General features: G+C 30.9%; 1 protein-coding gene across 1 annotated transcript; it reads left to right on the top strand.

The window, feature by feature from the left end:
* Positions 1-210: 210 nt before the first annotated feature.
* On the top strand, positions 211-25,639 carry LOC127706774 (transmembrane emp24 domain-containing protein 5-like). The gene is made up of 4 exons (XM_052211448.1): positions 211-409; positions 1,740-1,837; positions 8,612-8,795; positions 18,460-25,639. The coding sequence occupies exons 1-4, from the start codon at positions 248-250 to the stop codon at positions 18,694-18,696; spliced, it is 681 nt and encodes a 226-aa protein (XP_052067408.1). The 5' UTR covers positions 211-247; the 3' UTR covers positions 18,697-25,639.
* The last annotated feature ends 1,670 nt before the right edge of the window (positions 25,640-27,309 follow it).

The following is a 27,309-nucleotide window of genomic DNA, read 5'->3' as shown; positions in this document are numbered from 1 at the left end:
TGAAACACAAGTCTCGTATATGCAAATCAGATGTAAATCGTCACGAGATTTTACTGTTGATTTATTTCATACTTTTGTACAATTTAACCTTTGATGTGAAAATGATGCAAAAGATATTTTATGTTTTTATTTTAAATACTCAGATCGATTCATTTCTTAGTATTTTATCATAAAAGTTTCGCGTGTATTCAGCAGTCAAAATAACACGCAAACTTCCGGTTTGGTGACAGGTGTCTGAAAAACTAAAATGAATATAGAAATTCTTCCCAAAATTTTGTTATTTTTATGCCTTGCAGACTTTACAAGAGGCATGGACAATGATTTCACAGTAGATATTCCCGCAGGACATCAATCGTGTTTTTTTGAAACCATCAAGACGAGAAATATTGAGTTTGAAGTGGAATATCAGGTGAAATTTACACAGAAAAAAATCCCCCTTCCCAACATTTTAGCAAAATTATGTCAAACTCATCACGAATGGTTTGTATTTGTTGCAATAGTTCAGTGCTTTGATTTCGTAGCTTTAAAATGAGTGGTAACACTTGTATGTTTCTAAAGACATTGGTTCCTGATCTTAACTGAACATTTTTTTTTTACAAACAGGATATACATGGGGTCGTATCCATTCTGATATGATAGATCAGAAACTACTAATTTTCTTTATGTTCAACTTTTTGTATATTTTTATGCTCTCCTATCTACTAATTCAAAACATCAAAGGAAAGCAATAAACATGATAAAGGAGACAAAATATCGTCCCATAAAGAATAGATATAAAAATGAGGAGATGTGGTATGATTTCCAATGAGACAACTATCCACCATTTTTCAAAATAAGTGAATGTAAGCAATTATAGGCAACCGTACGGCCTTAAACAATGAGAAAAACCCATACAGTAAAGTTGGCTATAAAAGGCCCCGACATGAAAAATATGAAACAATTCAATTGACATGATTGAGAAAACTAGACTCTGTTTTATACTAGTCAAGACTGAGATAATCCATTCATTTTCACATTGCAAAGAATAATTTCATCACATGTCGCATAAACATGATAAGATTATTGCAACGAAAAATTATTAATAAATATATGTCCCTACAAGTGTTTGGATGTGGATCCGGAGGTCAGAGCTGTTTTGTAAATTTGCTGCTCACATATTTTAGCAGCCAGATCAGAACACAGATCTAAATCTAAATAGCAAACAATGCAGTCTTCACAGTAAACTTTTTGGACCTCAGGACCACACCCCATTTTTCAGAACTTTTTGTATAAATACTAAGGCCTGTAAGACTGATTTTCCCAGGCTTAGACACCAGGAAGTTTACAAGCCTCGGGCTTCAGACTACTGGTTTATCGTGAAGACTGATAATGGCAGTGATTGGTGAACATACAATGTAGTTATGGTTGTGAGATGGTTAACCAATCAAAAAATAATTTGTGAGGTTCCAGTTTTATGTATTCAGCTAAAATGTACATATACCTTTTACGTACTCAGCTTTATATAAGCTTTCAATGACTCAGCTTTTCTTTAAAATTCTAGCTTTCTCAGCCATTTTATAAATAAACACCACTCACATGGTTAAGTACGATGGGTCAAAATAATTACCATGATTACTTAATGTTCTTACTTTCTGAACTTGAAGAAAAAACAATTCAGGGTAACTGTAAACATGACTACCAATTTACTTTGCATTACTTACATGTAGCTTGGCATAATGATTCAGTCTTGGATATTTCAGGTTATTGATGGAGGCGACATGGATATAAACTTCTTCCTCCAGGCGCCAGATGGCAGAGTTTTGTTAACAGAATCTGGTAAATCTGATGCTGCTCACAAGTAAGATCACTGAATATGAACTAAAAAAGATATGTGGGGTAAAGTTTTGCACAAGGTCATGTTTTTCTCTGACTGTTAATGAAGTCTTTACACTAAATCCATAGGATGTTGGATGTGTACTGATTGATATTTTAGTCTTAGATACACGATCTTTTTTATATAAGTTGTTATTGGATTTGAACTAGCTGTTAGTAACTGTGAGTGCTCTAAGATCTGTACTTAGTGTCTTTTTTGTTGTTAGGCATGCTTTCATGTCGATCCGGCCCCACGTCGATCCGGCCCAACGTCGATCCGGCCAATATTTAAAGTTGATCCGGCCCAATTAAAAAAATATATTTATAAGGAATAAAAATAAAGATATATATTAATTGTAATTCATAAATGTTTATGATTTTTATTATAATGTAAAAGGTGTAAGGTAAAAAAAGTTTTCAAGATTATTGGGTATAATTATAATAAAAACGTATATAACAGAATTTAGTACAATCAACAGACATCAACATTAATCAGCAGTAATTAGCATTTTCTTTCAATTGACTGTGATCTTAACAAGTCTTTCATCCTGTGTAATAACAAATAGTTACATACACAACGGTACAAGCCGATCCCCAAGCTGATACATACAAACTTTGTTTTTGTTTTAAGTTCTTAAAACTTCTCAAATTGAGAAATGTTGTTTGATTTGCCGAATACTTTCTATAAAAGAGGAGACAGAATGCGTTTGCTTTTATCATAGGCAGTGAGATGTCCAGTTGAATAAAAAAAATGTACGACATTCCTGTGCCAGACCCAGAAGAAGACACTGACAGCGAGTGATTTAATTGACATTGAGTGAACTGTATGACTTGTATTATGTTAGTGCATATGTGGCTACAATCTATATGTTTATATAACATTTATTTATTGAATGCTTAATGAGTATTCTTTATGTTTAGAATAATATAGTGCGTTTGTTCTTGGCGAGCTAATCAAATTGAACAATTACAAGGCCGTAACTGGGCATATTTTTTGAGTGAGGCAGAACTATTCGCCGATCAGAACTGGGCGAAAAAAAAATTGAGGCGAGCGAAGCGAGGCGAAAAATTTTGACAGGGGTGCGATAAATGGTGCAAAATCCTGCATTCTGGGCATTTCCAGAGAGCTTGATATCGTTTTAATTTTGGACACTTTTTATATATTTTTCATATTTTAAGACATTTACTTACACCAAATTTTTAGGATTTGATTGAAGTGATTACGAGTGGCATTACCTTAGTTCACAATCATTAGACAATTGTTAAATAAACAAACTAATTATAGACTAATGATTTGATTAAACAAGTCATTATGATGAGTTAAATTTTATAGGTTCCATTGGACTGTAAATATTTATTTAGCTATTCTGTGTGTGAATTAGATAAAATAAAAATCGCCATGACATTCAAAGTTATCATGGAAAATAACTTCATATTAATATGTTGAAGCTGCTATATACAAACAGACACAATCACACTCATTTTCGTATCGATGTAAAATAATTTTTTGACTGGTACTTCAATACTTCACTTACCTGTTGTCATCCATCAACGATACTTTTTACAAATTCCATTTATACTGTTAAAATTTGTCACAAAATTCTCCAAAGTCAATATAGTTTATTCATATTTTATTATGGGGCCGGATCGACGTAGGGACGGATCGACGTGGGCCGGATCAACTTGGGCCGGATCGACTTGGGGCCGGATCGGTTTGGGGACGGAATGACCGGATACCTTAGGGATGAGGGATTGATAAATACCCTGCCACGTCTGGTCTGTGTTTATGTTTGATGTTTTTCTGCTTTGTATCAACCTTATGAGCTAAGCCTTTTTCAACTGATTTTTATAGTTTGTTCTTATGTTGTGCAGTTAAACCACTGTCCCAGGTAAGGGGGAGGGTTGAGCACTCACAAGCATGATTAACCTCACCACATTATGTGCCTGACCCAAGTCAGGAGCCTGCGGTTTAGTGGTTGTTGTTGGTTCTTGTCTGTCATTTTTGTTTTTCATAAATTGTTTTGTTATAAATTAGGCTGTTAGTTTCTCACTTGAATTGTTTCATATTTTTCATGTCAGGACCTTTTATAGCCGACTATACAGTATGGGTTTATCTCATTGTTGAAGGCCGTAGGGTTGCCTATAATTGCTTACATCCACTTCATTTGAACTTTGGTGGATAGTTGTCTCATTTGCAATCATACCTCCTTATTTTGATATTAAAGGTGTATGTCAATGAGACAAAAAACCAAAGACAAAATGACCTTAATAAGACGACTTAGTGGCCATCATATCAGTTCAAAGTTCAACTACATTGAAAAATGGTCAAAATAAGAAATAGTTTTGGCAAATTTTTTAGACTCTTATCTATTGTTAAGGACCATATGTCTGCCAGGGATATTCATGGTTATACTTTTGAATATAAGTGACGTATTTACTGGTGCAGGTAAATAATTTTTGAGGTAGAGTTATCTCCCTTTTTCATTTTTTTTTTTTTTTCTAAACTAATTTATTTAAAGGATGTATTTGACAAATTTAATGGAATCAGTCAAAAGGAGATAGCTCTTATTTACTTTATTGTGGCAAAATTGCAAACAAAATTCATAGTTTACTGAAAATAAATATAGTTGTCTTATTTCTTTTCTGTCTATACAATTCAAGTTGTCTTTACTATTCATAATTTTTTCTATGAAAGGCTGAAACTCTTAACTCAAAAGAATTTTTTTTTTTGTGTAATTCCGAAGACATTTTGATAAAAAAAGAGGCAGGGTCACCTTCCGTTCTCCCCCTGAAGATATCAAAATCGTGTATCAAAAATTTAATGAACGAAAAATTTCAGACACCATTTTTACTACATTATTTGGTTGTTTGCAATTGTTTACAAACATTTCCTAGTGTGGTTAAAAACTGAGACTTATTGAACGAATGGTTTACAATTGCTTTCTTGTATAACTGACATTACGCAACTCAAGTAGATTTTGACCCTAAGGCTAATTAAGAAGTGATAAAAGCTTGAATAAATAGTCAACAGGAGATAGGATATTAATTGCTTGATATGGCTTCTGTTTATGCTGTAAATACCAGCATTGATAGAAAATTGGAATGTTGTCAAATCATCAATCGGAAGGTTTTGAAGACAACAAAAAATTAGCAAACCTTCAACTCTATTTCACACTCCATTGAATGCTGACATTAAGAGGACCTTCAGCATACTTAGGAAGATTCAAACTGACAACAGGGACAACCTTGACTCAAAAGACAATTCACAGCCTCTTTGGTGTTAAGATGAACAACTACACAAACTATTAGATTTGATTTTTTTGATTTTTTGGTGTTTTAATGCCACTTTTAAGCACCGCTTTTGGGCTATTTCGTGGCGGCCAGTTTTTATTGGTGGAGGAAGCCGGAGTGCCCGGAGAAAACCACCGACCTTCGATAGGAAAACTGACAATCCTAGTCAATTAAGATTGGAGTCGAGTGCACCCGCACGAGCGGGGTTCGAACTCACAACCTCAGCGTTGACTGGCTTGTGATTACAGTAGTAACTACTTAGACCACTCGGCCACCGAGGCCCCTCAAACTATTAGAAATACAGAGCCAAGGGATATAAAGGCAGCCAAGTCAGTTTATACTTCTTACATGACCCTTGTCCTGAACATGCATGAAATATTTGCCACTGGATGTTAAGCAACCAACTATCAATCTTATATGACCCAGTGTTTCGAGACCTGTGTTTTAGTTATTAAATAACATTGTCAATGTAAATGTTATATAAACCGTGCTTTAACTAATATATTTTTACAGTGAAACAATGACAATGTTTAGTTTTCTAGCGAAATGACTTTATCAATGGTTAAAAACCATGCATAACTAAATATTGTTATTGTTCGTTAATTTTTCATCTATTTATCATGTTATAAATATGATAAATGTATAGCTTATTTCTTTCTTTTACATCCAGGCCAATGACATTGAATACAAATTAAAAAAAGATGGAGTCATGAATACAACACTATGCTTCAGTTTTTCTCTTTGTACTCGAAGGAAAGGTTAAATCAGTACTTTATTCACAAGGAGGCAACTATCAATGAAAAGCAAAACCAGCATCAGAATCTTCTCAATTATTCTTTCAATTCTAATCATTCAAATAGACATGCTGTTAGGGTACTGTAAATTCATTGATATATTGCATTCAGAAGGAAGATTGGTGAAAAAACACACAAAAAAGACAATTTTTACGTCAGAGGGTTACATTTTCGACAAAAAAACGTAGAAAATACTTGAATGTACATGTAATTGGTCCGTTACAATTTCTTTCCTTGGTTTACATTTCAATAAATCATTTGACAATAACTACTTTGGTTACGTTCACTGTGATATATTCATGTCCGAAACAAATTCAATTTATGAAATCCTGGGGTTATATCAAAGGTTAAATTTTTAAAAAATGACAATTTTTTAGTTTTTTAATTATAAGGATTAAACACATTTTTTAAAGAGGTTATTGATGTACAAATGTATAAACTGGACTTCAGACTCACAAACCTTACATAAAAGTACTTCAGACTTTTTTCAAGTTTGTGTCAACATGGTCAATGTGAGTTAATCAGTGCAATTTATGCACCAACAACCTTTATAGAAAGAAAAGAAAAAAGTCTGAAGCCCACCTCCGAGTGTGGGATTTTCTCTCTGTGTTGAAGACCCATTTGTCGCCTTGGGCTGTTTTCTGCTCTTTGGTCGGGTTGTTGTCTCTTTGACACATTCCCAGTTTCCATTCTCAACTTTATTAATCCTAAAGTGTAAACCGAGCACAACATATTTGGTATGCAAATAAGGAGATTGAGTATGATAGAAATGAGACAAATATCCACAAGAATCCAAAAGATGTGGACATAAGTAAACTACTGTAAAATCATCAATTGAAAAACTTTTAGGTGTTAGAATTTACTTTAATCATGTTAATTACTTATGTTCATCAATATCATCTAGACTTCATTTACTCTCTAAGATCAAGAAATTTCTAAATATTGATTCAAGAAAATTATTCTATAATGGTTATATTCTCCCACTGATAGATTATTGTTGTATTATTTGGAGTGTTTGTGCTAAGAATGAGCTAGTAAGAATAATAAAATTACAGAAAAGGGCTGCAAGACTAATAGTAGATGCTGATCCACTTTCATTATCAGCACCTCTGTTTAAACTGCTTGGGTGGATGACAGTAGAGAACAGAATCTCATACCATAAATCTGTTTTGATGCAGAAATGCCTTAAGAATGAAGCCCCTGTATATTTAACTGAAAAATTCAAAGAAGTGCCAGAAATAAACCAATATTGTACATGTTGTATGAGGAATATGTCTTGCAAAAAATTGAAAGTTCCAAAAGCCTAAACAGAGCTGTATAAGAAATCTTTTATATATTCAGGATCTATTTTATGGAATAACTTACCAATATCCCTGAAAAAATCAACCTCAAGTACAAGCTCATTCAAAAAAGATTTAAAAAATTACTTGTTGGAACATTAAGAACATGAAGAAGCTGTGTAATTTTATATGCATAATTATTTTCACACACTTACTTAAACTTTAAATATTGTTGGGGTAATTTGAATGATGCCAATGCTATATGAATTCATAATTCTTACCTGTTTTGAAAATTGTATATATTTTCATAACAATTTCTTATGATTTTCTTACAGTCAGGGGTACTACTTGTACAAGTAATTTTTATTTACTTGAAGAAGTAATTATAATATACTTATATAAGTAAATTTGTAGGATACTTATACAAGAGTATTTTATTTACTTGTATAAGTAAATTATTTTTTGGCCTAGTTATGTCCCTTAGGCATTCAGATTTTTTTACTTATACATTTTGTACAAGTAAAAAAGTCATCCTTATTCCTATCTTCTTTTCTTGAATTCTTAGAACTTCTTTGCTCTAACAGAATTTTGAATTGTCTGTCCTTTGCAGATGTCTTTACTATTCATTTAAGTGTAATTTCATTGACAATGAAAATCTCATTTGTCTTTTATCTTTAGAACACTGCTCATTTACAAGCCCCCAAGGAGCAATTTTTGAAGGCCTTGCGCAAATACTTAAGATCTTTGCTCAATCAGTTTCTTCGTTGAATTAATGAGATGAAACATTGAACTCTTATAAAAAATTATGAGCTAACCTGAGAAAAATTGTTAAAGGCATGATTTTACATCTCAAAACTTGAGAATTTTTGTGGGATTGTCAAAAAAATTTACTTATACAAGTAAATTTTTTTAGAAAATTAAGGGGAGATTATTCAAACAATATAATTAACTTGTATAAGTATATTTTATTTACTTCTTCAAGTAAATAAAAATTACTTGTACAAGTAGTACCCCTGACTGTCTTATGTGTGTGTTTTTTTGATTATTTTTGTAATTGTTTGTTTGTAATATTTTATTGCATTTCATGAGGGTCTCAGGGAAGATTAGTGTTATAGCTAATTGTGTAACCCTCTTTAAATAAAGAATTATTATTATTATTATTATTATTACTGTAAATTCAGAAATTATTGCAGGCATTTATTATTGCGATTGTTGAAGAATAGACAAAAATGCGAGACTAATTATTGCGATTTCACGAAAATCTGCATACTGTTGTATGTATCAGATATCTGAATGCGAGTTCCAATTATTGCAATACTCACCTTGTCGCATTATTAGCAATAATAAAAACCTTGCAATAATTTTTGAATTTACGGTATTAGATTTATTTTACAGGTTCACAGCTGATGTAGAAGGAGACTACCAGCTGTGCTTTGACAACACATTCAGTAGATTTTCCTCAAAGTTGGTTTTCTTTGAAATACTGTCAGATGAGAATGATGATGAAAATGCAACAAATTGGAAAAATGCCAAAGAAGAACTTGGATCTTTAATTGATATGACTGTAGAAGATTTTCAGGTATTTAAATGTCAGACTTTTTTTATTTAGAAGTGACAGTGTGTATTAATCACCAAAACAGTAACTTCACAATAAATGACAAACAAAAATGAACATCCACACATTGCCATAATTAAGTACACACACATACCCAGTAGCTTAAATTCTTGCATTTGGAGGTACTCTTACTGGAGGAGACTTATACACACTTTGAAGAGGCTAACTGGACAAAAACCCAATAAAATGCATCTGATTTTTAAAAATTTGACAGATTTGAAGTTAAACAGTGTTTCCTTATGAGTTTAACAGTTTCTTTTTTTTAAACTATGGTAAACATTGCAAATTTAAATCGTATAGAAAGAATAATGAAATTGAAATGCCATGGCAGATTCTTATTACAAATGTTGGAAGACATCACATGGAAAGAATAAACTTTAATGGCAGAAAAGCAGAATTTGTCAAGAGTGTGTGCATGACAAGCATAATTGGTCAAGAGTTTGTGCTCAACAAGCAGAATTGGTCAAGAATTTGTGCACAAACATTGATAATCCCCTTAGAGGCAGATTCTACCTGACACCATAAATCTCATTTATCTCCTTTCTATTTGTTTAATTTCCAATATATTTAACACTTTCAGCAAATTTAATGATTATGAATTGCAAAATCTATTGGTCTTGAAAAGATATGTATACAATTGTTGCAATTGCATAGAGATAGACAAATCAAGATGACAAACAGAAACTGAGGGATTGCATCAGCACCAAAAAGTATGTGACTAGGTGCTTTGACAGAGTAAGTCTACTGACTTGCATGCATCGTCCGCCATGCAAATTCGTGCTCAGCAAAAAAGTCACAATCAAGAACTGGACACAATTGGTAAAATTACAGATTAGATGACTGTACTAGTTAGTATCTGGAGATCTAAGATCAAGAAAAACATCTTGCTTTTGAGTTGAAACACCAATAAATTATCATAGGCATGAAGGCTGTATACCAGTCAGAGCTCTGACATAAACAAGTCAGAATAAAATGACTTCTTCAAGTCAGAAAGTGTTTTGAAATTCTGACCTGTACGCGTCAATTTTTGTTTTGCGTAGTTTTCACTCGAGTCCGTCAAACCAGAAGTTATTTTGAATTTGCCGCCGATCTACGACACATACGATCACGTGGTTTTTTGCAAGAGATCACGTGTTTGAGAGTCGTTGTTTTGGAAGTGTCTCGAACGAGAAGTCATTGAATATTATATTGATTATTTACGATTTTTAGTGAAAATCTAGGTCATTGTGGGCATTTTTAGAAAGGTAATTCATATTACCTCCGTATTTTCATGGGCATTTTTATATTTTTTGCCTATAAAGAAGTTCCTTGCAAGTGCTTTTTTTGCTGTTTCATGAAGGCGCGCGACCTGTAAATACGGACGCGTGGTCTTTTAGATGACCTGGTGTTTGACAATTCTGACTTGTTCAGGTCAGAAAATGTTGTTATGATAATGAATTGTTATTTTCGGGAGATAACTCGTGTTGTCTTAAACAATATTAACATTATTAACCAGTCAGTGCAATTTAAAAAGTAAAATTATTGCTTCGAGCTGAACATCGTCACGTGATTTTTCTATTTTTAAACTCAATCACGAACTGATTTTTAACCTTTCTGATTCGTTTCTCCCTATGAGAAAAACGATCATTGTGAATATTGATATGATGATAATGAAACGAAAATGGGAAAAATTTTAATAAAAGAAAAAGGAAGGGAGGGGTTTAACTAAAGAACCCAAGGGTTTTTTTTTTTATTTTTAAAGTTATAACTTGAGAACAATACACCTTATCGCTGTTCCCGCTTGACCCGAGAATCTGTCCCGCTCGAACTTTTGACGTCATACAACAATCACTTTTCCATTGTGGCGTCAGACATTTTCTATTATGACGTCAAAATTTTACGGGAACTTGTGTGATGTCCAATAATGGCGGACAAATAGCGATAAGGTGTATAAGTGATGCACACACCTGGTCTTCATTTATGATCATGGGACATGATAAAACAAATCAAATGAAATGTAGGGCAAGTCTCCAGGGATCACCCCTATCCCTGTCATTTCTCTATTCCTCTTTATAATGTCAAATTGATTTGAATGAAATATACAGGGCTAGTCTCCAGGTTTACCCCCACCCCCTGCCATTTGCAAATGTTCTTATATTTTGTAAACGGTAGAGATCCCCACCCCTAAACCATATATATTCTTGTATGGGACAATTTAACAAATCAAATGATATGTTGGGGAGGTCCCTGGGGGTCACCCCTACCCCTCCTGTTTGAAAACTTGTAAACGGTCGAGATCCCCACCCCTAAATCATATATTTTCTTGAATAGGACAATAAAACAAATCAAATGAAGTATAGGGAAGTCCCTTGGGGTCACCCCCACCCCCTCCTGTGTGAAAACTTGTAAACGGTCGGGATCCCCACCCCTTAACCATATATATTCTTGTAAGGGTCAATAAGACAAATCAAATGAAATAAAGGTGGAGTCCCTGAGGGTCACCACAACCCCTCATGTTTGAAAACTTGTAAACGGTCGAGATCCCCACCCCTACACCATATACATTCTTGCACAGGACAATAAAACAAATCAAATGAAATATAGGGGAAGTCCATTGGGGTCATCCCCATCCCCCTTTTTGAAATGTTCTGGATCACCACCCCTAAAGGTAAACCATATGATATTCCTGTTCGTCATTTCAAGAAGATTTGAATGACATGCGGGGTCAAACCCTAGGCGTCACTTATGCATATCACTTTACTAGACAAAACCAATTTGTACTGGAACTTGCCCAATGTCAGGCAACCATGGGAATGACGAATTTTTGGAGCTTAAATTTGTTTGGGAGACTTCGTAACAGCATCCTGTTACAATTATTTCTTGTTTATTTTAATCTGCTGAGAGACCACCTTTACATATTATATTTATCAGTGTTTGTGCAAACAGAATTGTCTATTCAGTATTATTTTCCTCTCACATGCATCACATCTTATTAATTACATGGATATAGGAAGATGTGGTATGAGTGCCAATGAGACAACTCTCCATCCAAGTTACAATTTATAAAAGTAAACCATTATAGGTCAAGGTACGGCCTTCAACACGGAGCATTGGCTCACACCGAACAGCAAGCTATAAAGGGCCTCAAAAAATTACTAGTGTAAAACCATTCAAACGGAAAAACCAACGGTCTAATCTATATGAAAAAAAAAAAATTTTGGCATATTTGTTTTCCTCTGAAATTACACATCTATAATTCTTACCCCAGATGCTTAGCCACATGAAGCATTTACCTCTTATTTGAGACATAGATAGTCTTTGTTTCTATAGAAGTGAGAAGAACATTGGAAGTCAGAATGTTCTGACTTATAAAAGTCTGAATGTTCTGACTTATAAAAGTCTGAATGTTCTGACTTATAAAAGTCTGAATGTTCTGACTTAATAAGGTCAGAAAGACTCAGAATGATCTGAAAATACTGACTTTTTTTAATGTTTAGAGTATTTTAGAATATGAATGCACTTGTCATGCTAGTACCATAAGAAACCCTGAAAAGATTTTGTTCCCAAACAACAATTTTTAAAGATATTAAGAATAACAAGTGTACAATGGAACATAAATTACAAAGTTATAAGTGTTGTGAAAAAAGCTATTTAAAAAAAAATCAATAGATAGTTATCTTTCAACTTTTACATGTATTTAAAAAACAGTGAAAATATTATGGATTATATGTACGGCTTCTTGAAGGACAACAAATTCACCATATTTGGTCTGAATTTGTATGTTTTTTCTCCTCAAATTTTTTTTAACATTATTAATGTCGGCTTTTTTCTTAACTAATTTTAAACATTCTTAATTATAATTAAATTTCCCCAACATTTTGCTTACAAACTCTTTAATTTCTAAAGTCAAATTGAAAGTTGTCTTCACAGATTCAATGTGTCTGAAAATGTTATATTGAAAAAACAATACTTTTATATCCTCAAATAAAATGGGTATACCATGAGTTTAATGGTCATGCAGATATGCAATCCAGGATGTTAACAATCAGAGTTTAGATTACAGTCATATAGTAATAGGCAGAGTTTTTCTTATATAATCAATAACCAGAGTAAAGATAATTGATTAATAGAGGTTTAGTTTAATATAAGTAATAAACAAAGCTAATTAATACACTTGCAATAACATACATGTAGTTAAATTAGTAAATACAGAATATTCATAAAAAATTCAGACAGAAATACTGTAATAGGTCAAGTCATTAGGGACGACATCAAAAGTTCAATATAGGATAAAAAACTTAATTCACATCACATAGTTTTTTCACTGACCCACCCACCCCCCCCCCCCCCCTCTTAACTTAATTTGGGAAAGATTGATTGACCAATATGGATTTATGTAAAATTGATTTTGGATAAACAAAACTTGCAGCAACTTTAACCCCACCCCCACCCCCAAACTATTTGATTTAAGTTTTGTTATCCTACATTGGTCTTTTGATGGCGTCCCTTAGAATGTGCTGACTTTGTACATGTTGTAGTGATAGTTATGGCACCCATACAACATATAGGAATCAGTCAAAAGGAGAGAAAAATTCCCGAAATTTGTCACATAGTGACATTTGTGAGTCGGAATAACAAAATATAGACTCATTAATCTCTCCATCTTTTCAAAAATTATGAACCAGATTTTATGCATATCCATTTAGTTTTTGACGGACTCTTTTAAGTCAGAACATGATTTGACCTGTTTGAGTCAATTTGCAGAACAAAATTTCCAATCAAAGCTATGTTTTCTTTTTTAGCCCCCTTCTGAATCTGCCACTGTTGAGTTTATTAATTGATTTTTCCATACATTATCATTAATATCAAATGGCAATGCCTGACTTAATAATTTCAATAAATTTAGTTTTTGACTGATTTTTTAAAGTCAGAACATGACTTGACCTGTTTAAGTCAATTTGCAGAACAAAATTTCCAATCAAAGCTAGGTGTACTTCCTTTAAGCCCTGCAATGCCCGGCTTAAATATTTCAATAAATTTATTTTAGTTTTGGACTGACTCTTTTAAGTCAGAACATGATTTGACCTGTTTAAAACAAAATACATTTAATATTGAATATACCAAATAAACTTTTTTATTGTCCTCATTATTGTGACTTATGGGGACTTTATTCTCTCTGTCTTTTATCTGGCTCACCCATACATTTTTAAATCAATATGACAATACTATACTTAAAAGTTGTAATAAGTTTAGTTTTGTTTGACTCTTTGAAGTCAGAACATGATTTGACCTGTTAAAGTCAGTTTACAGAACAAAATTTCCAATCAAAGCTAGGTGTTCTTCCTCTAAGCCCCCCCCCCCCTAAATATGAATCTGCTACAGTTGAGTTAATTAATTGATAAGTTTTTTTAGAAACAATTCAGCCAAATGGTTATTAAAATTTTATTTTTTTGGCAACCACAAGTTCTATGTGTAAACTTAACAGAAAAGAAAAGTCATGAAAATACAGAAATAAAATAAAATTTTAAGATAATTTGATGAAAATCTTTAAAAACAAAATGCATTTGATATTGAATATACCAAATAAACTTTTTTATAGTCCTCATTATTGTGACGTAAGGGGACCTTATTTCATCTGGCTTTCCCATACATTTTAAAATCAATATGAAAATCCTAGACTTAAAAGTTGAAATAAGTTTAGTTTTGTTTGACTCTTTGAAGTCAGAACATGATTTGACCTGTTAAAGTCAGTTTACAAAACAAAATTTCCAATCAAAACTAGGTCTTCTTCCTCTAAGCCCCTCCCCCCCCCCCCCCTTTTTCCCTTTATCTGAATCTGCTACTGTTTAGTTAATTAATAATGTTAATTGATAAGTTTTTTTAGAAACAATTCAGTCAAATGGTCTTTAAAATAATATTTTTTACAACCAAAAGTTCCATATGTTAACTTAACAGAAAAAAAAGTCATAAAAATGCAGAAATAGAATAAAATTTTAAGATAATTTGATGAAATTTGTAAACAAAATACATCTGAATATTAAATATACCAAATAAACTTTTTTACAGTCCTCATTATTGTGACTTTATTATTGGGTGTCTTTTATCTGATTTTCCCATACATTCTTAAATGCATATGACAATTCCAGACTTAAAAGTTGCAATAATTAGTAAAAGTATAGTTTTTGACTGACTCTTTGAAGTCAGAACATAATGTGACTTGTTCAAGTCAGTTTGCACAACAGGATTTACCTCAATGAAATATTAAGATATCAAATATATACCAAATTAACTTTAATATAGTTCTAAAAATTGTGACTTAATATTTGTGATCTTTTTTCCTACTTGTATCCATACATTCTAACAATCACATCACAATCATGACAATGCCCGACTGTTACAGTTGCAATCCATTTAGTGTTTGACAGACTCTTATAAGTCAGAACATGATTTGACCTGCTTGAGTCAGTTTACAGAACACAATTTCCAATCAAAGCTATGTGTTCTTCCTCTTAGTCCCCTTCTGAATCTGCCACTGTTGAGTTTATTAATTGATAAGTTTTAAGAAACAATTAAGTCAAATGGTTATTTATCTTAGAGGATCTTGCATGTATTTCGTGTGTATTTTATCTGACTTTTCCATACATATCATTAATATCATATGGCAATGCCTGACTTAAAAATTTCAATAAATTTAGTTTTTGACTGATATTTTTAAGTCAGAACATGATTTGACCTGTTTAAGTCAATTTGTCAGAACATAATTTGACCTGTTCAAGTCAGTTTACAGAACAAAATTTCCAATTAAAGCTAGGTGTACTTCCTTTAAGCCCTGCTTCTGAATCTGCCATTTTGAGTTTATTATTTGATAAATTTTTAGAAACAATTAAGTCAAATAGTTATTTATTTTAGGGGATCTTACATATATTTCCTATGTCTTTTATCTGACGTTCTCATACATTCATTAATATCATATGGAAGTGTCCAACTTTAAAATTTCAATAAACTTAGTTTTGGACTGACTGTTTTAAGTCAGAACATGATTTGACCTGTTTAAAACAAAATACATTTAATATTGAATATACCAAATAAACTTTTTTATAGTCCTCATTATTGTGACTTTAGGGGACCATATTTCCTCTGTCTTTTATCTGGCTTTCCCATACATTTTTAAATCAATACGACAATACTAGACTTAAAAGTTGTATTAATAAGTTTAGTTTTGACTGACTCTTTGAAAGCAGAACATGATTTGACCTGTTAAAGTCAGTTTACAGAACAAAATTTCCAATCAAAGCTAGGTATTCTTCCTCTAAGCCCCCCCCTAAATATGAATCTGCTACTGTTGAGTTAATTAATTGATAAGTTATTTTAGAAACAATTCAGCCAAATGGTTATTAAAATTTTATTTTTTTTGGCAACCACAAGTTCTATGTGTAAACTTAACAGAAAAGAAAAGTCATGAAAATACAGAAATAAAATAAAATTTTAAGATAATTTGATGAAAATCTTTAAAAACAAAATGCATTTGATATTGAATATACCAAATAAACTATTTTATAGTCCTCATTATTGTGACGTAAGGGGACCTTATTTCATCTGGCTTTCCCATACATTTTAAAATCAATATGAAAATCCTAGACTTAAAAGTTGAAATAAGTTTAGTTTTGTTTGACTCTTTGAAGTCAGAACATGATTTGACCTGTTAAAGTCAGTTTACAAAACAAAATTTCCAATCAAAACTAGGTCTTCTTCCTCTAAGCCCCTCCCCCCCCCCCCCTTTTTCCCTTTATCTGAATCTGCTACTGTTTAGTTAATTAATCATGTTAATTGATAAGTTTTTTTAGAAACAATTCAGTCAAATGGTCTTGAAAATAATATTTTTTACAACCAAAAGTTCCATGTGTTAACTTAACAGAAAAGAAAAAGTCATGAAAATACAGAAATAGAATAAAATTTTAAGATAATTTGATGAAACTTGTAAACAAAATACATTTGAATATTACATATACCAAACAAACTTTTTTATAGTCCTCATTATTGTGACTTTATTATTGGGTGTCTTTTATCTGTTTTTCCCATACATTCTTAAATGCATATGACAATGCCGGACTTAGAAGTTGCAATAATTAGTTAAAGTATAGTTTTTGACTGACTCTTTGAAGTCAGAACATAATTTGACCTGTTTAAAACAAAATACATTTAAATATTGAATATACCAAATAAACTTTTTTATATAATCCTCATTATTGTGACTTTAGGGGACCTTATTTCCTCTGTTTTTTATCTGGCTCTCCCATACATTTTTAAATCAATATGACAATACTAGACTTAAAAGTTGTAATAAGTTTAGTTTTGACAGACTCTTTGAGGTCAGAACATGATTTGAACTGTTAAAGTCAGTTTACAGAACAAAATTTCCAATCAAAGCTAGGTGTACTTCCTTTAATCCAAGAAAGTCCTTGCTTTCAGACTGCTTCTGAATCTGCCATTTTCGAGTTTATTATTTGATAAATTTTTAGAAACAATTAAGTCAAATGGTTATTTATTTTAGGGGATCTTAACATATATTTCCTGTGTCTTTTATCTGACGTTCCCATACATTCATTTAATATCATATGGCAATGCCCGGCTTAAATATTTCAATAAATTTATTTTAGTTTTGGACTGACTCTTTTAAGTCAGAACATGATTTGACCTGTTTAAAACAAAATACATTTAATATTGAATATACCAAATAAACTTTTTTATAGTCCTCATTATTGTGACTTATGGGGACCTAATTTCCTCAGTCTTTTATCTGGCTTACCTATACATTTTTAAATCAATATGACAATACTAGACTTAAAAGTTGTAATACGTTTAGTAAGTCAGAACATAATGTGACTTGTTTGAGTCAGTTTGCACAACAGTATTTACCTCAATGAAATATTAAAATAATAAATGTTTTGCTCTTAATACATTTAGCTTAAAGTGGATGAGAATATATCTTTTATTAACATAGTCTTATCATGAATAAGTGTCTTGTTTTTCCTTGGAAGATTTGAAGTATTGTCATGTAATGTATCCAATATTGTATTTTGTAAATCTTTTGATATTCAGAAAATTGTATGATCCATTTTTTCTCACCTGGTTTTTCTTTGTATTTTGAAATAATTGAAAGTGATGAGATAAATATATTATGTTTAGATTCTGGAAAGGAGAAGGTATGATGTCAGATGAGCCCCACTTTTTAAAACTCTTTAATTCGAAACTAGTAATCACCATATTTTTATGGAGATTGATAACAAAGTGGTAGTAACGACTGCTTCAAATCAGAACAAAAATGACCTCTCGAAGTCAAAATGCATTAAAAAGGGGCATAAATCTTATTAGAATATGAAGATATTAAGTCACAATATTTTGTGCAAAATCTGACCTGTGGAAGTCATTTTATGATAAATTAAAGTCTGACATAAACTGACCTGTACAAGTCATATTCTGTTGAGTGCAAGAAGGGAGACAACACTTACATCAAATTATATCTGACCTATGGAAGTCATTTTATTCTGACTTGTTTATGTCAGAGCTCTGACTGTATACAGAAAAAATATACTAATTCTAACTACACACCATGATTTACAGATATCACAATTTACCTCATCTTTTTCAGAAACTGATAGACAACGTACAATCCAATTTGGACCAGACAGAACTAGCACAGACAATGTTACGAAACTTTGAAGCCAGAGACAGAAATGCCCAGGAAAATAGTTTTAACCGTGTAAATTTTCTATCTGCAGTACAAGCCTTTGTCATGGTTTCCGTGGGTTTAACACAGGTTTTACTCATAAGAAGTTTATTTGAAGACAGAAGTAGATTATCCAAAGTTATGAGAGTTAAAACATAGCTACGATAGGTCATTAATTAGGTTATTTAAAAAATTTTCTATGTTTAAAGGTTGAAGTATTTTTTTCTAATTCATTAACATTTTTTTAGTACTTGATGATTGTTACTGAACTGTTACCCAATTTCATACAAGTGGTCAATACTAAACATGTTAATACATGACTTTTATTATCTTGTGTGGTCATCGAACTCAAGAATACAAAGGTGGGACTCCAAAATGTAAAAGTAAAGCTGTTACACTTGTCGGAAAAGTTTTGATTTAAAAACCAAGGATTAAAAAAAGAAACATATATAAACTTAACATTTATGATTTATGCAAGAAAATTGGTAACAAGATTTTCTAACTTTTACTATGAAGATGGTTTTTTATTGAGTATTATTTCTTTGTGATATGAAAGAGTTTGTTTTGTTTTATTAATGTTTAGAAATAGGGATATAACTTCCTTCCTTTAACATTGACAAGATTGTAGAGTGTGATTGGCAAGAGGGATAATTGTTTTACTGGTTGAAGTTGAGGGGCTTTGTTCCTATTGATTTAATTAAGACAACGTATATGGAAAATGTTAGCTTATAATTAACTGATCAGATTGAAAGTATTTTTGACAATATGTCAGATTTTGAATGTAAAACTATGGAAACTACTTACTCTACTCAAAAGACCAGACATGCACATCTTTTATCCAAAATCTTCTACATTCTGAATTTATCCTGGTGTTTTTACATGTAATGTGCGCATGATTGAACTATAACCATGGGGATGCATATTGTGACTCAAAATTTGTATTTGTATTTTTTTATTTATGGATATTGCTTTCTATGGTGTTATGACAATTTCTTGTTTTTGGGGATTCTTTGTTTGAATGTTTTTGTCAATGTAACTTTATTGTCTATTGTTTTTGTGCAGAATTTGCTTGATAAATGATCAATGGAATATATATGCAAATATTGATGTTTATTTTATCATAATTTTGACTCAACACTATTGTCAGGGCTAAGCTATTGCATGGTGTACAATCAATGTTTGAATTCGCTTTTGTTCCATTGCAATATAATAAAACATACTGTGATGGTATCTGTCCTTTTCCTCTCACAAAGGCAGCTGTAATGATTTCTTAGGAATCTTAATAAATTTCAGATGGATTCACACAAAGAATTTTCGTTTTTATTGATCAATAAGAAATTTTTTCTTTAAATAACATGGTAAATTTTTTTATAGAAAATAAGACAAAATTGAGATGATTTTCCTGTGTGCAGGTACACATATATATGTAGATAATGATTTTTTTTTATGTAAAACTCAAATACACTTTCAGTTTATTATTTGGAAATTCTTCTTATAATTCAAGTATGTTTTTCATTCAGTTTAACACCATTTCTTCCCATTGATCTCAATATAAAAAATCCAGAGACTTTTTTTATCCTCTGAAAGTTCTTAATTCTTCAAATCAAGCACTCAGAATTATATTTATATTTTCATACGTTCTATGTTTAATACATTTTCTATTGAAATATTTATTAAAATGTTTGAATTTTATCAGCAAGCATCCTATCTGATTTTAGTTCCAAAGTCGTGTGCTTTTGTCATGGATTACATGTATATTCAAGGTAATAGAGTCGTCAACTCTCTTTTTCTTGAAACCAACAGGGCAGTGATAAAATTTTGAGTCAACCAAATTTACAAGGTATAGAAATATTTGCAATAGAATTATCATAGGTATCAGCCTGTTTTAAACATTAAACAGCAATCAGTTTTATTATGTCTCTTATAAAATCTAATGTAAAATGGAGAATTTGCAGGAATACTAATGAACAAAAAAATCAGTATGATTAAAAAAAAATGTCCCATATATGAATAATGTGTGAAATGTATATTTTGATTTTAGTTTTTTGTAATGTAACTTTTATATATATTGTGCGAACATTTTCTTCTGATTCTATAGAACAAAGTTTGAGTGTCATATTTTCATGAGCAGTTCGATCATTCTTGTTTGAACAAATTCTGTTTTACCTAGGTTTTTTTTGGGTATATTTATGTATAAAAACAGCAGTAAGAGAGAATTTTTCCAATTTTTTTTTTCTCAGATGTTTTTACCTTTTAGTACTGTTCACCATTTTGGTTTTCAGAAAAGAGACATTGATAATTAAAAACACTATATATGCAATTATTGTATTTCTTTAATGTTAAAAGTACATGAAGTGGAAAAGGTTTAAAAGATAAAAAATTCTATACAACAGAAAGTAAACCAAGCTTTGACAAATCCTTGTAAACCAAGAATGAACACATGACAATTGAACCAATGATATACAGTGCTAATAATGTTTATTTATATTCGAGGTCAAAAATGTACCAGTATTTAAATTTAAAAGACCAAAAACATGTGATACAGTTATGTTTTTAATTGTCAGGATTATTTTGAAAAAAAGTTATGGTTATTGTTAAAGTGTGAATCTATTGGTATGTTATTGTTGTGATTTCAATACATAAATTTTTTTCTTGCTTGGGCAAAATTCCTGATTAACAATAAGTTGGCACCTCACATTGACACTGCTGCATTCTACAAACCATTCACACATTTTACATGGTTGCAAAAATTAACCCATGCATGAAAATTTCCATGTTTATGGTATTTCGAATATCATATATGAAAAGTCATAGATGATTTTTTAGCAAGTTAGGTGTCATATTATAGTAGATTTCAAATTTCTTGTTTTCAATTACTTTGTATAGAAGCATAAGTTTTGAAACAGAATATTTTTAAATGTGATAATTTTTTTATTTTTCATTTTAATACTGAAGAAAAAATGTATTAATGATTGTTTATGAATTACTTGGTAACTTTTAAAAATGAAAACGGGTAGTAAAATGTAGTTTCTTATAATCAAAAATCCCTTTACTGTAAATTCAGAAATTATTGCGAGGTTTTTATTAATTCAAATAATGCAACTCCTTGAGCATGTTGAGTAATGCAATGATTAGAACTCTCTTTCTGGTATCTGATACTTATATCTGTATGTAGATTTTCTGAAAATCGCAATAATGAAAATAACATTTTTGTTCATTCTTCAAAAATTGCAATAATAAATGCACACAAAAATATTTGAATATACAGTATTTTGTTCTGGAAAAAAAACAAAAAATTAAAAATTTGAAATGTGCATACCAAAATTACTATTTCATGCATACAGAATAACTTTGAACAAATTTTATTTTTCTGAAATCTCATAATTCAACTGACAACAAATAGATAAAGTCAACTTATGCTTTTTTTTTAGTGAACCAGTTTGAACAAACCTGCATGGGACCTTTGTGTTAAAAACATGTATTAAGCCTACAAATGATAAATTACTGAAAATACTCACAGTATGTCTGTATACAAGTGGTATGCTTACAGTCGAAATGCAATATTCCATTAAAGCAGGTTTTTACTTTGTTTTAACAAGTTAATGCAAGGACTTAACATTACTCATATCAATATGACTTATACCTGTTCTTTACATACCTTGGCCTGGCAAACTGTCTCACACTCCTAATTGAAAATATTGATTCCGGAAGAAGAACCAGTTATATATTTCCAATTTTAGATATTCAGCATGTTTTAAGTTTTTTTTTTTAAATTTGACTGTCAAAAGGGGAGAATGTCATATCTCTAAAAAAGGACATTGGTAGAATGTTTTTCTTATACCTTAAGAAGAAAAATAGGCATATTTAAAAATTGTTTTTTGTGACTGCAAAACATTTTGGTTTTGTTTGTATACATCATCAGGCAAAGTTTTTCATTTAGATTTTAATCAGTGAAAAGCTTAAACTGCATCTTCATATGGCTTTTGAAAAATAAATAAACTTTTGAGAAAGATAAAGATATGACTGCTGTAATGATAGCCAACAAAAGGGTGTGAAATAGATTAAAAAGTTTTGAAATATATTTCAAATTTACCGAAATATGCAATATATATAAATAAAAAGTTCATATTTTAAATGTTCTTTTGAAAAAACCTATCTCCAGGTTTTTAAAATTGGTTTAATTGATATTGGTGAAAAAGTTTTCTTATATAAGATATTTTTGAATGAATAACTGATTTATTATTTTTTTTTTTATAATTGCTTTACGTTTTAGGTGCTTATTGATAGAGAAATCCAGACCCATCAATATATTTACTATGCAAAAGTGAAATGTAATGTACAAAATTATTCTCACATGTTGTTTGTTCTAGTCGTATTGTACGAAATGTTAACTAGCGCGTTTGATTTGTACAAAAATATGTCGAAAAATTGCATCATAATGCAAATTTTTCTTTTTTGTGCTGTTGATATAACTGAATGAAACTATGAAAGTTGGTTTTATTATATTATTTTTTTACCCTTGAGACCTGGGTGTCAGACCTATATTATTTTTTTCAATTTTGTGCATAATCATCCATATTATGTTTGAATAAGAAATGTATTTATATATATATATATATTTATCATATAATTAGTAGTAAATACAGTAGTTTTGAATATTTGATAAATAGCCTTCTGTTCAATCCATATCGCTCAACTTTGATGCGCAAACCTTTATTACACCCCTTTATGGCATGTCTACCCTTTATCACACCCCTACTCGGATTTCTCATCTATGTAGTGATTCCGACTAAATTCACATGAAGTCCATGTTTCAATTTATGCAAGCTTCTCATCCTTTCTGTATCTCTTTCAAATAAAATACCGAAGATTAAATAGTAAAATATTTTTCTTCAATGGGTCCCAAATGAAACAATCATTAGAGCGTGACGTCATTGTTTGGCATGTGACGTCACAGACATTGAGCTTTCATATTTTCTGGCACACGAAATGCAACCATAAAAAACTACCAACAGCGAGATAGTTAAACTTTAAATTTTGATATTTCAAAAGGGCACATTTTACTCACCAGACAGTCAAAGTAGTCTCTTGTTTATATATATTACAGTATACTTGTTATTAAATTGTTGGTTTATTGTTACTATTTTTTTTATTAGTAGGTTTTATTCAGAATGAACATTACTAAAGGAGGATTAAAAGTAATCAATGAAATACCATACAAAACACAAACAAACAAGGAAAAAATACTATAAACAAAATATTTCTATAGACAACAGGATGCAAATTGTTAGGTAACCCTGGTGCTTCGGATGAATAATTAAGCAGTTCCTATATTTGATAAAACTTTTAAACAAGGCAAAAATAAATCTGAAGGTAACCCAGGTGCTTTGGATCAGTAAGCAGTTCCTATATACTTTCCTGTTTAAATATATGATAACGTGTATAATACATGACAATAAAGGCCCTTGGGCTGATATTGGTATCTCAGGATGATATAGCATGTGATACGGATTTTGCCATGTATTATTCTATATATATATATATATATAGAGTGTTGTTTGTGCTGTATTTAGACCCCTCTACCAAGAAATTTGTTTTGCATGCACACATATAAAACTTACGGTTTTTATCCAACGCAAATATATATATATATATTCATAAAATAAATAGTAAAGTAAGTAAACAAGTTAACAGTTCCAGTTCAATCGATTTCATCCTTCCATTTGGACTCTTTAGGATAACTGATTTAGCGTCGTTATGACCGATGTCGTTAAGGAGGCTTGTTCATAATTAAAAAAGATCTCGGAAGAAATCTTGATCGGAACGTTGTTATGAAATAACATTCCATCTCCTTTCGATAGGCTTCATCCCGTCTACATTTAAAAATAGGCATTATTTGAAATTGTTTTTTACCACAAGTGTCAAGGTGGGCACTTATTGGCGAGTTTCTGTATTGTGGGTGTTTTATTTGTTCTTTATGAACGCGCACCCGTTCACAGAGGCTATTCCCGGTCTGTCTAATATAATGTTCGTGACAACCTGGACACATGACACAGTAAATAAGTTTTGTTGTCTTACAAGTCATATATGCGTTCACATGAAATTTTCTTCCATAATTTTCTCCTTAACGACGCTAAATCAGTTATCCTGAAGAGTCCCAATGGAAGGATGAAATGGATTGAACTAGAGCTGTTAACTTGTTTACTTATTTTACTATTTATTTTATGAATATATATTTCTGCACATGTGAAAATTATTTTATATATATATATATATACATACATGTGTGTGTGAATAGAACTAACCCAACTGTAAAGTATTGGTATTTTGAAATTAACAAAATTATTTACACAGATAAAGATTTCTCATTGTTTTACTCATTCCTGAAATATTTTTTTAGAAAGTGATCTTTTTTTTTAAACGCAGTATGATGTTGTGTATAATCTTAAAAAAAAAAACGTTCATAAATAAGAAAATCTTAAAAACGTTTGTTGTACTATTATTAATTATAAAATTGTGTTAACTTATGAATCTGTAAATTGCCAAAATTAAAAACCCATCAAGAGAAATGATTTCAAACAGAATTTTCAATGAAAGAAAAACATATCATATTCTTTTGAATCTGTTAAGTGCCAAAATTAGAAACTTTCAATCAAGAGTAATGATTTCAAACGGAATTTTCAATGAAGGAAATATATATTATATTAAAGATTTTTTTTACTTTTATGAACATATTTCTCGGCATATCAAGTTATTTTAAATGTTTTTAACATACATTTTTGTAGCAAGGCATCAATGAAATTGTAATTATTTGAAATATAAAAGCAAAGTTGAATCTTGAATGATCTCAGATCAAGGGAAGTTAATTACGTGATAGTTGGAAGAAAAATATTTTTAATTGAGATTTGAGAGAATGTGTCATGTGTTATGCTCCAATTTATAATAAGTGAGTGAGTGAAGATTATTAACCCATGTTATTCATTTAAAATCATTCAATACACACACATTGTTAATTCTTACAAAATTAGTTTTGTTATGTTTTGTCCCAGTTATTGATTGATGAATGCACTTTGCTAATACAATAAAATATTTATTTTGTAAATTGTTCTTTTATCATAACTGATTCCAGTGTTGTTTATGACAGTAAAGTTTGTGAGTTTTTTTGTTGTTGTAAAACTTCATACGAAACTGAGGAAAAAGAATGATGACCGCAGGGACATGCATATAGCTGTGCTGTAATACTAGTCGAGGTTGGAGAGACAGGCACATAATTGAGAGGACAATAAGTAATGCCTGGTTTGACAAAACCCTTTTTCAAATTTTGGGTCCTCAATGATCTTCAAGTTCATACTTTATTTTGGCCTTTTCCAAAAAAAAAATTTAATCGAGCAGCAACTATGAGTCTTTGTAGCTGAAACACCTGACTGGCTTTCAAAGTTTAAATCCTGTATCTATGATTAGTTTTTATAGCAGAAAACGCTTCTCCAGTCAAAGTACTCCATCTCACACCTTTTGGATGCGATTCCATCAGCTTTTGTTTCCCACCTTGATTTGTATCGCCTTTATGGATTTTTTAAAATTTTAACTTCAGTAAACTACTATTGCCTCTCAATTAAAATAACCATGGGGTAATTCCTTGTGCCAATGGTTGTTAAATTGAGTTATTCTATATGTGCAGTTTGATGTTTGAGATGAAAAGTAAGGGGCATATTTATTTACACGTAGTTGTCTGTCCTTTCTTCTGTCTATCGGTCTACATATTGGGTGTATGATTTATATGTCGAAATACTGTACTAAAAATGTGCATTTTGACAGATTTTCCTGAAAAAAAACTGTCTGTGAAATATTTTTCTTGCAATGATAGTTGAACTAAAATCCTTCAAACATAACCAAACATTTTAATATTGGTCTCTTTTTCTTCAAATCTCACAACATCGCCATAATCTTTTCTTGTATACAGAAGACATGGAATTATCAATTGGTCAACTTTTAACAGTCTATGATCAAACCAGTGATATCGCATCAAAGTGATTCTTGGAATTTATTGATGTCCATTTATATATGCATATATATATATATATATATATATATATATATATATTTACCGTTCATTTGAATGCATTATCCAATATTTATGCATACACACACAATGCAATTTTGTTATTTTCTTTGTACAATATTCACACGCACCTAAACAAAAAAGAGGAGATCCAACTAGTTGTGAAAAATAAATGCAGAGACTTCATTTAAAGAAAAGCACTTCTATAAAAAAAAAGTCTTTTCCACGTAGTAATTATAACATCGTCTTAGATGGGATGTATAAGAGAATCAGAAGATACTCTCTTTTAGATGGGACGTATTATTGTATACCGTATGCCGTTTATCTGTCTTTTCATCTGTCTATCCTTATGTCAATATGTCGTAAGATAACTAAAAGTTGTATAACCCAATTCGCATGAAATATTTATACAACATTAGGATGGAAGGGTTTGGGAAATAATTGGTTGTCTTGTTCGAGATTTACGAGACCTTAACTGTCAGATTTAAGGCAACTTTTCACATATTTAAACAATATAACAGAACTTTGATTGATAAGTAGCCACTGTCAATTTGTGATTTAACAGTATGGTGGCAAGTTTTCAAACACGATACTGTTATTCCTATTCTAATTCGATATTAGTAAATTGCTCAAAATAAAGTTTAAACTTGGCGAAACATTTACGTTGTTGACCGTGGTTCAGATCGTCAACCTTGGAACTGTCAGCATGCGAC

Source organism: Mytilus californianus, unplaced genomic scaffold, assembly GCF_021869535.1.
Source record: "Mytilus californianus isolate M0D057914Y unplaced genomic scaffold, xbMytCali1.0.p SCAF_6, whole genome shotgun sequence".
NCBI classification, from domain to species: Eukaryota; Metazoa; Mollusca; class Bivalvia; order Mytilida; family Mytilidae; genus Mytilus; species Mytilus californianus.
The sequence above is the reverse complement of the archived record's forward strand: the minus strand, read 5'-3'. Positions and strand labels throughout refer to the sequence as shown.

Bases quoted from the DNA above. Each gene is read 5' to 3' on its own strand.
- LOC127706774 (XM_052211448.1), top strand. From the start codon at position 248: ATGAATATAGAAATTCTTCCCAAAATTTTGTTATTTTTATGCCTTGCA. The intron at 410-1,739 runs GTGAAATTTACA...TGGATATTTCAG, and splicing joins AGTTTGAAGTGGAATATCAG to GTTATTGATGGAGGCGACAT. The intron at 1,838-8,611 runs GTAAGATCACTG...TTTATTTTACAG, and splicing joins AAATCTGATGCTGCTCACAA to GTTCACAGCTGATGTAGAAG.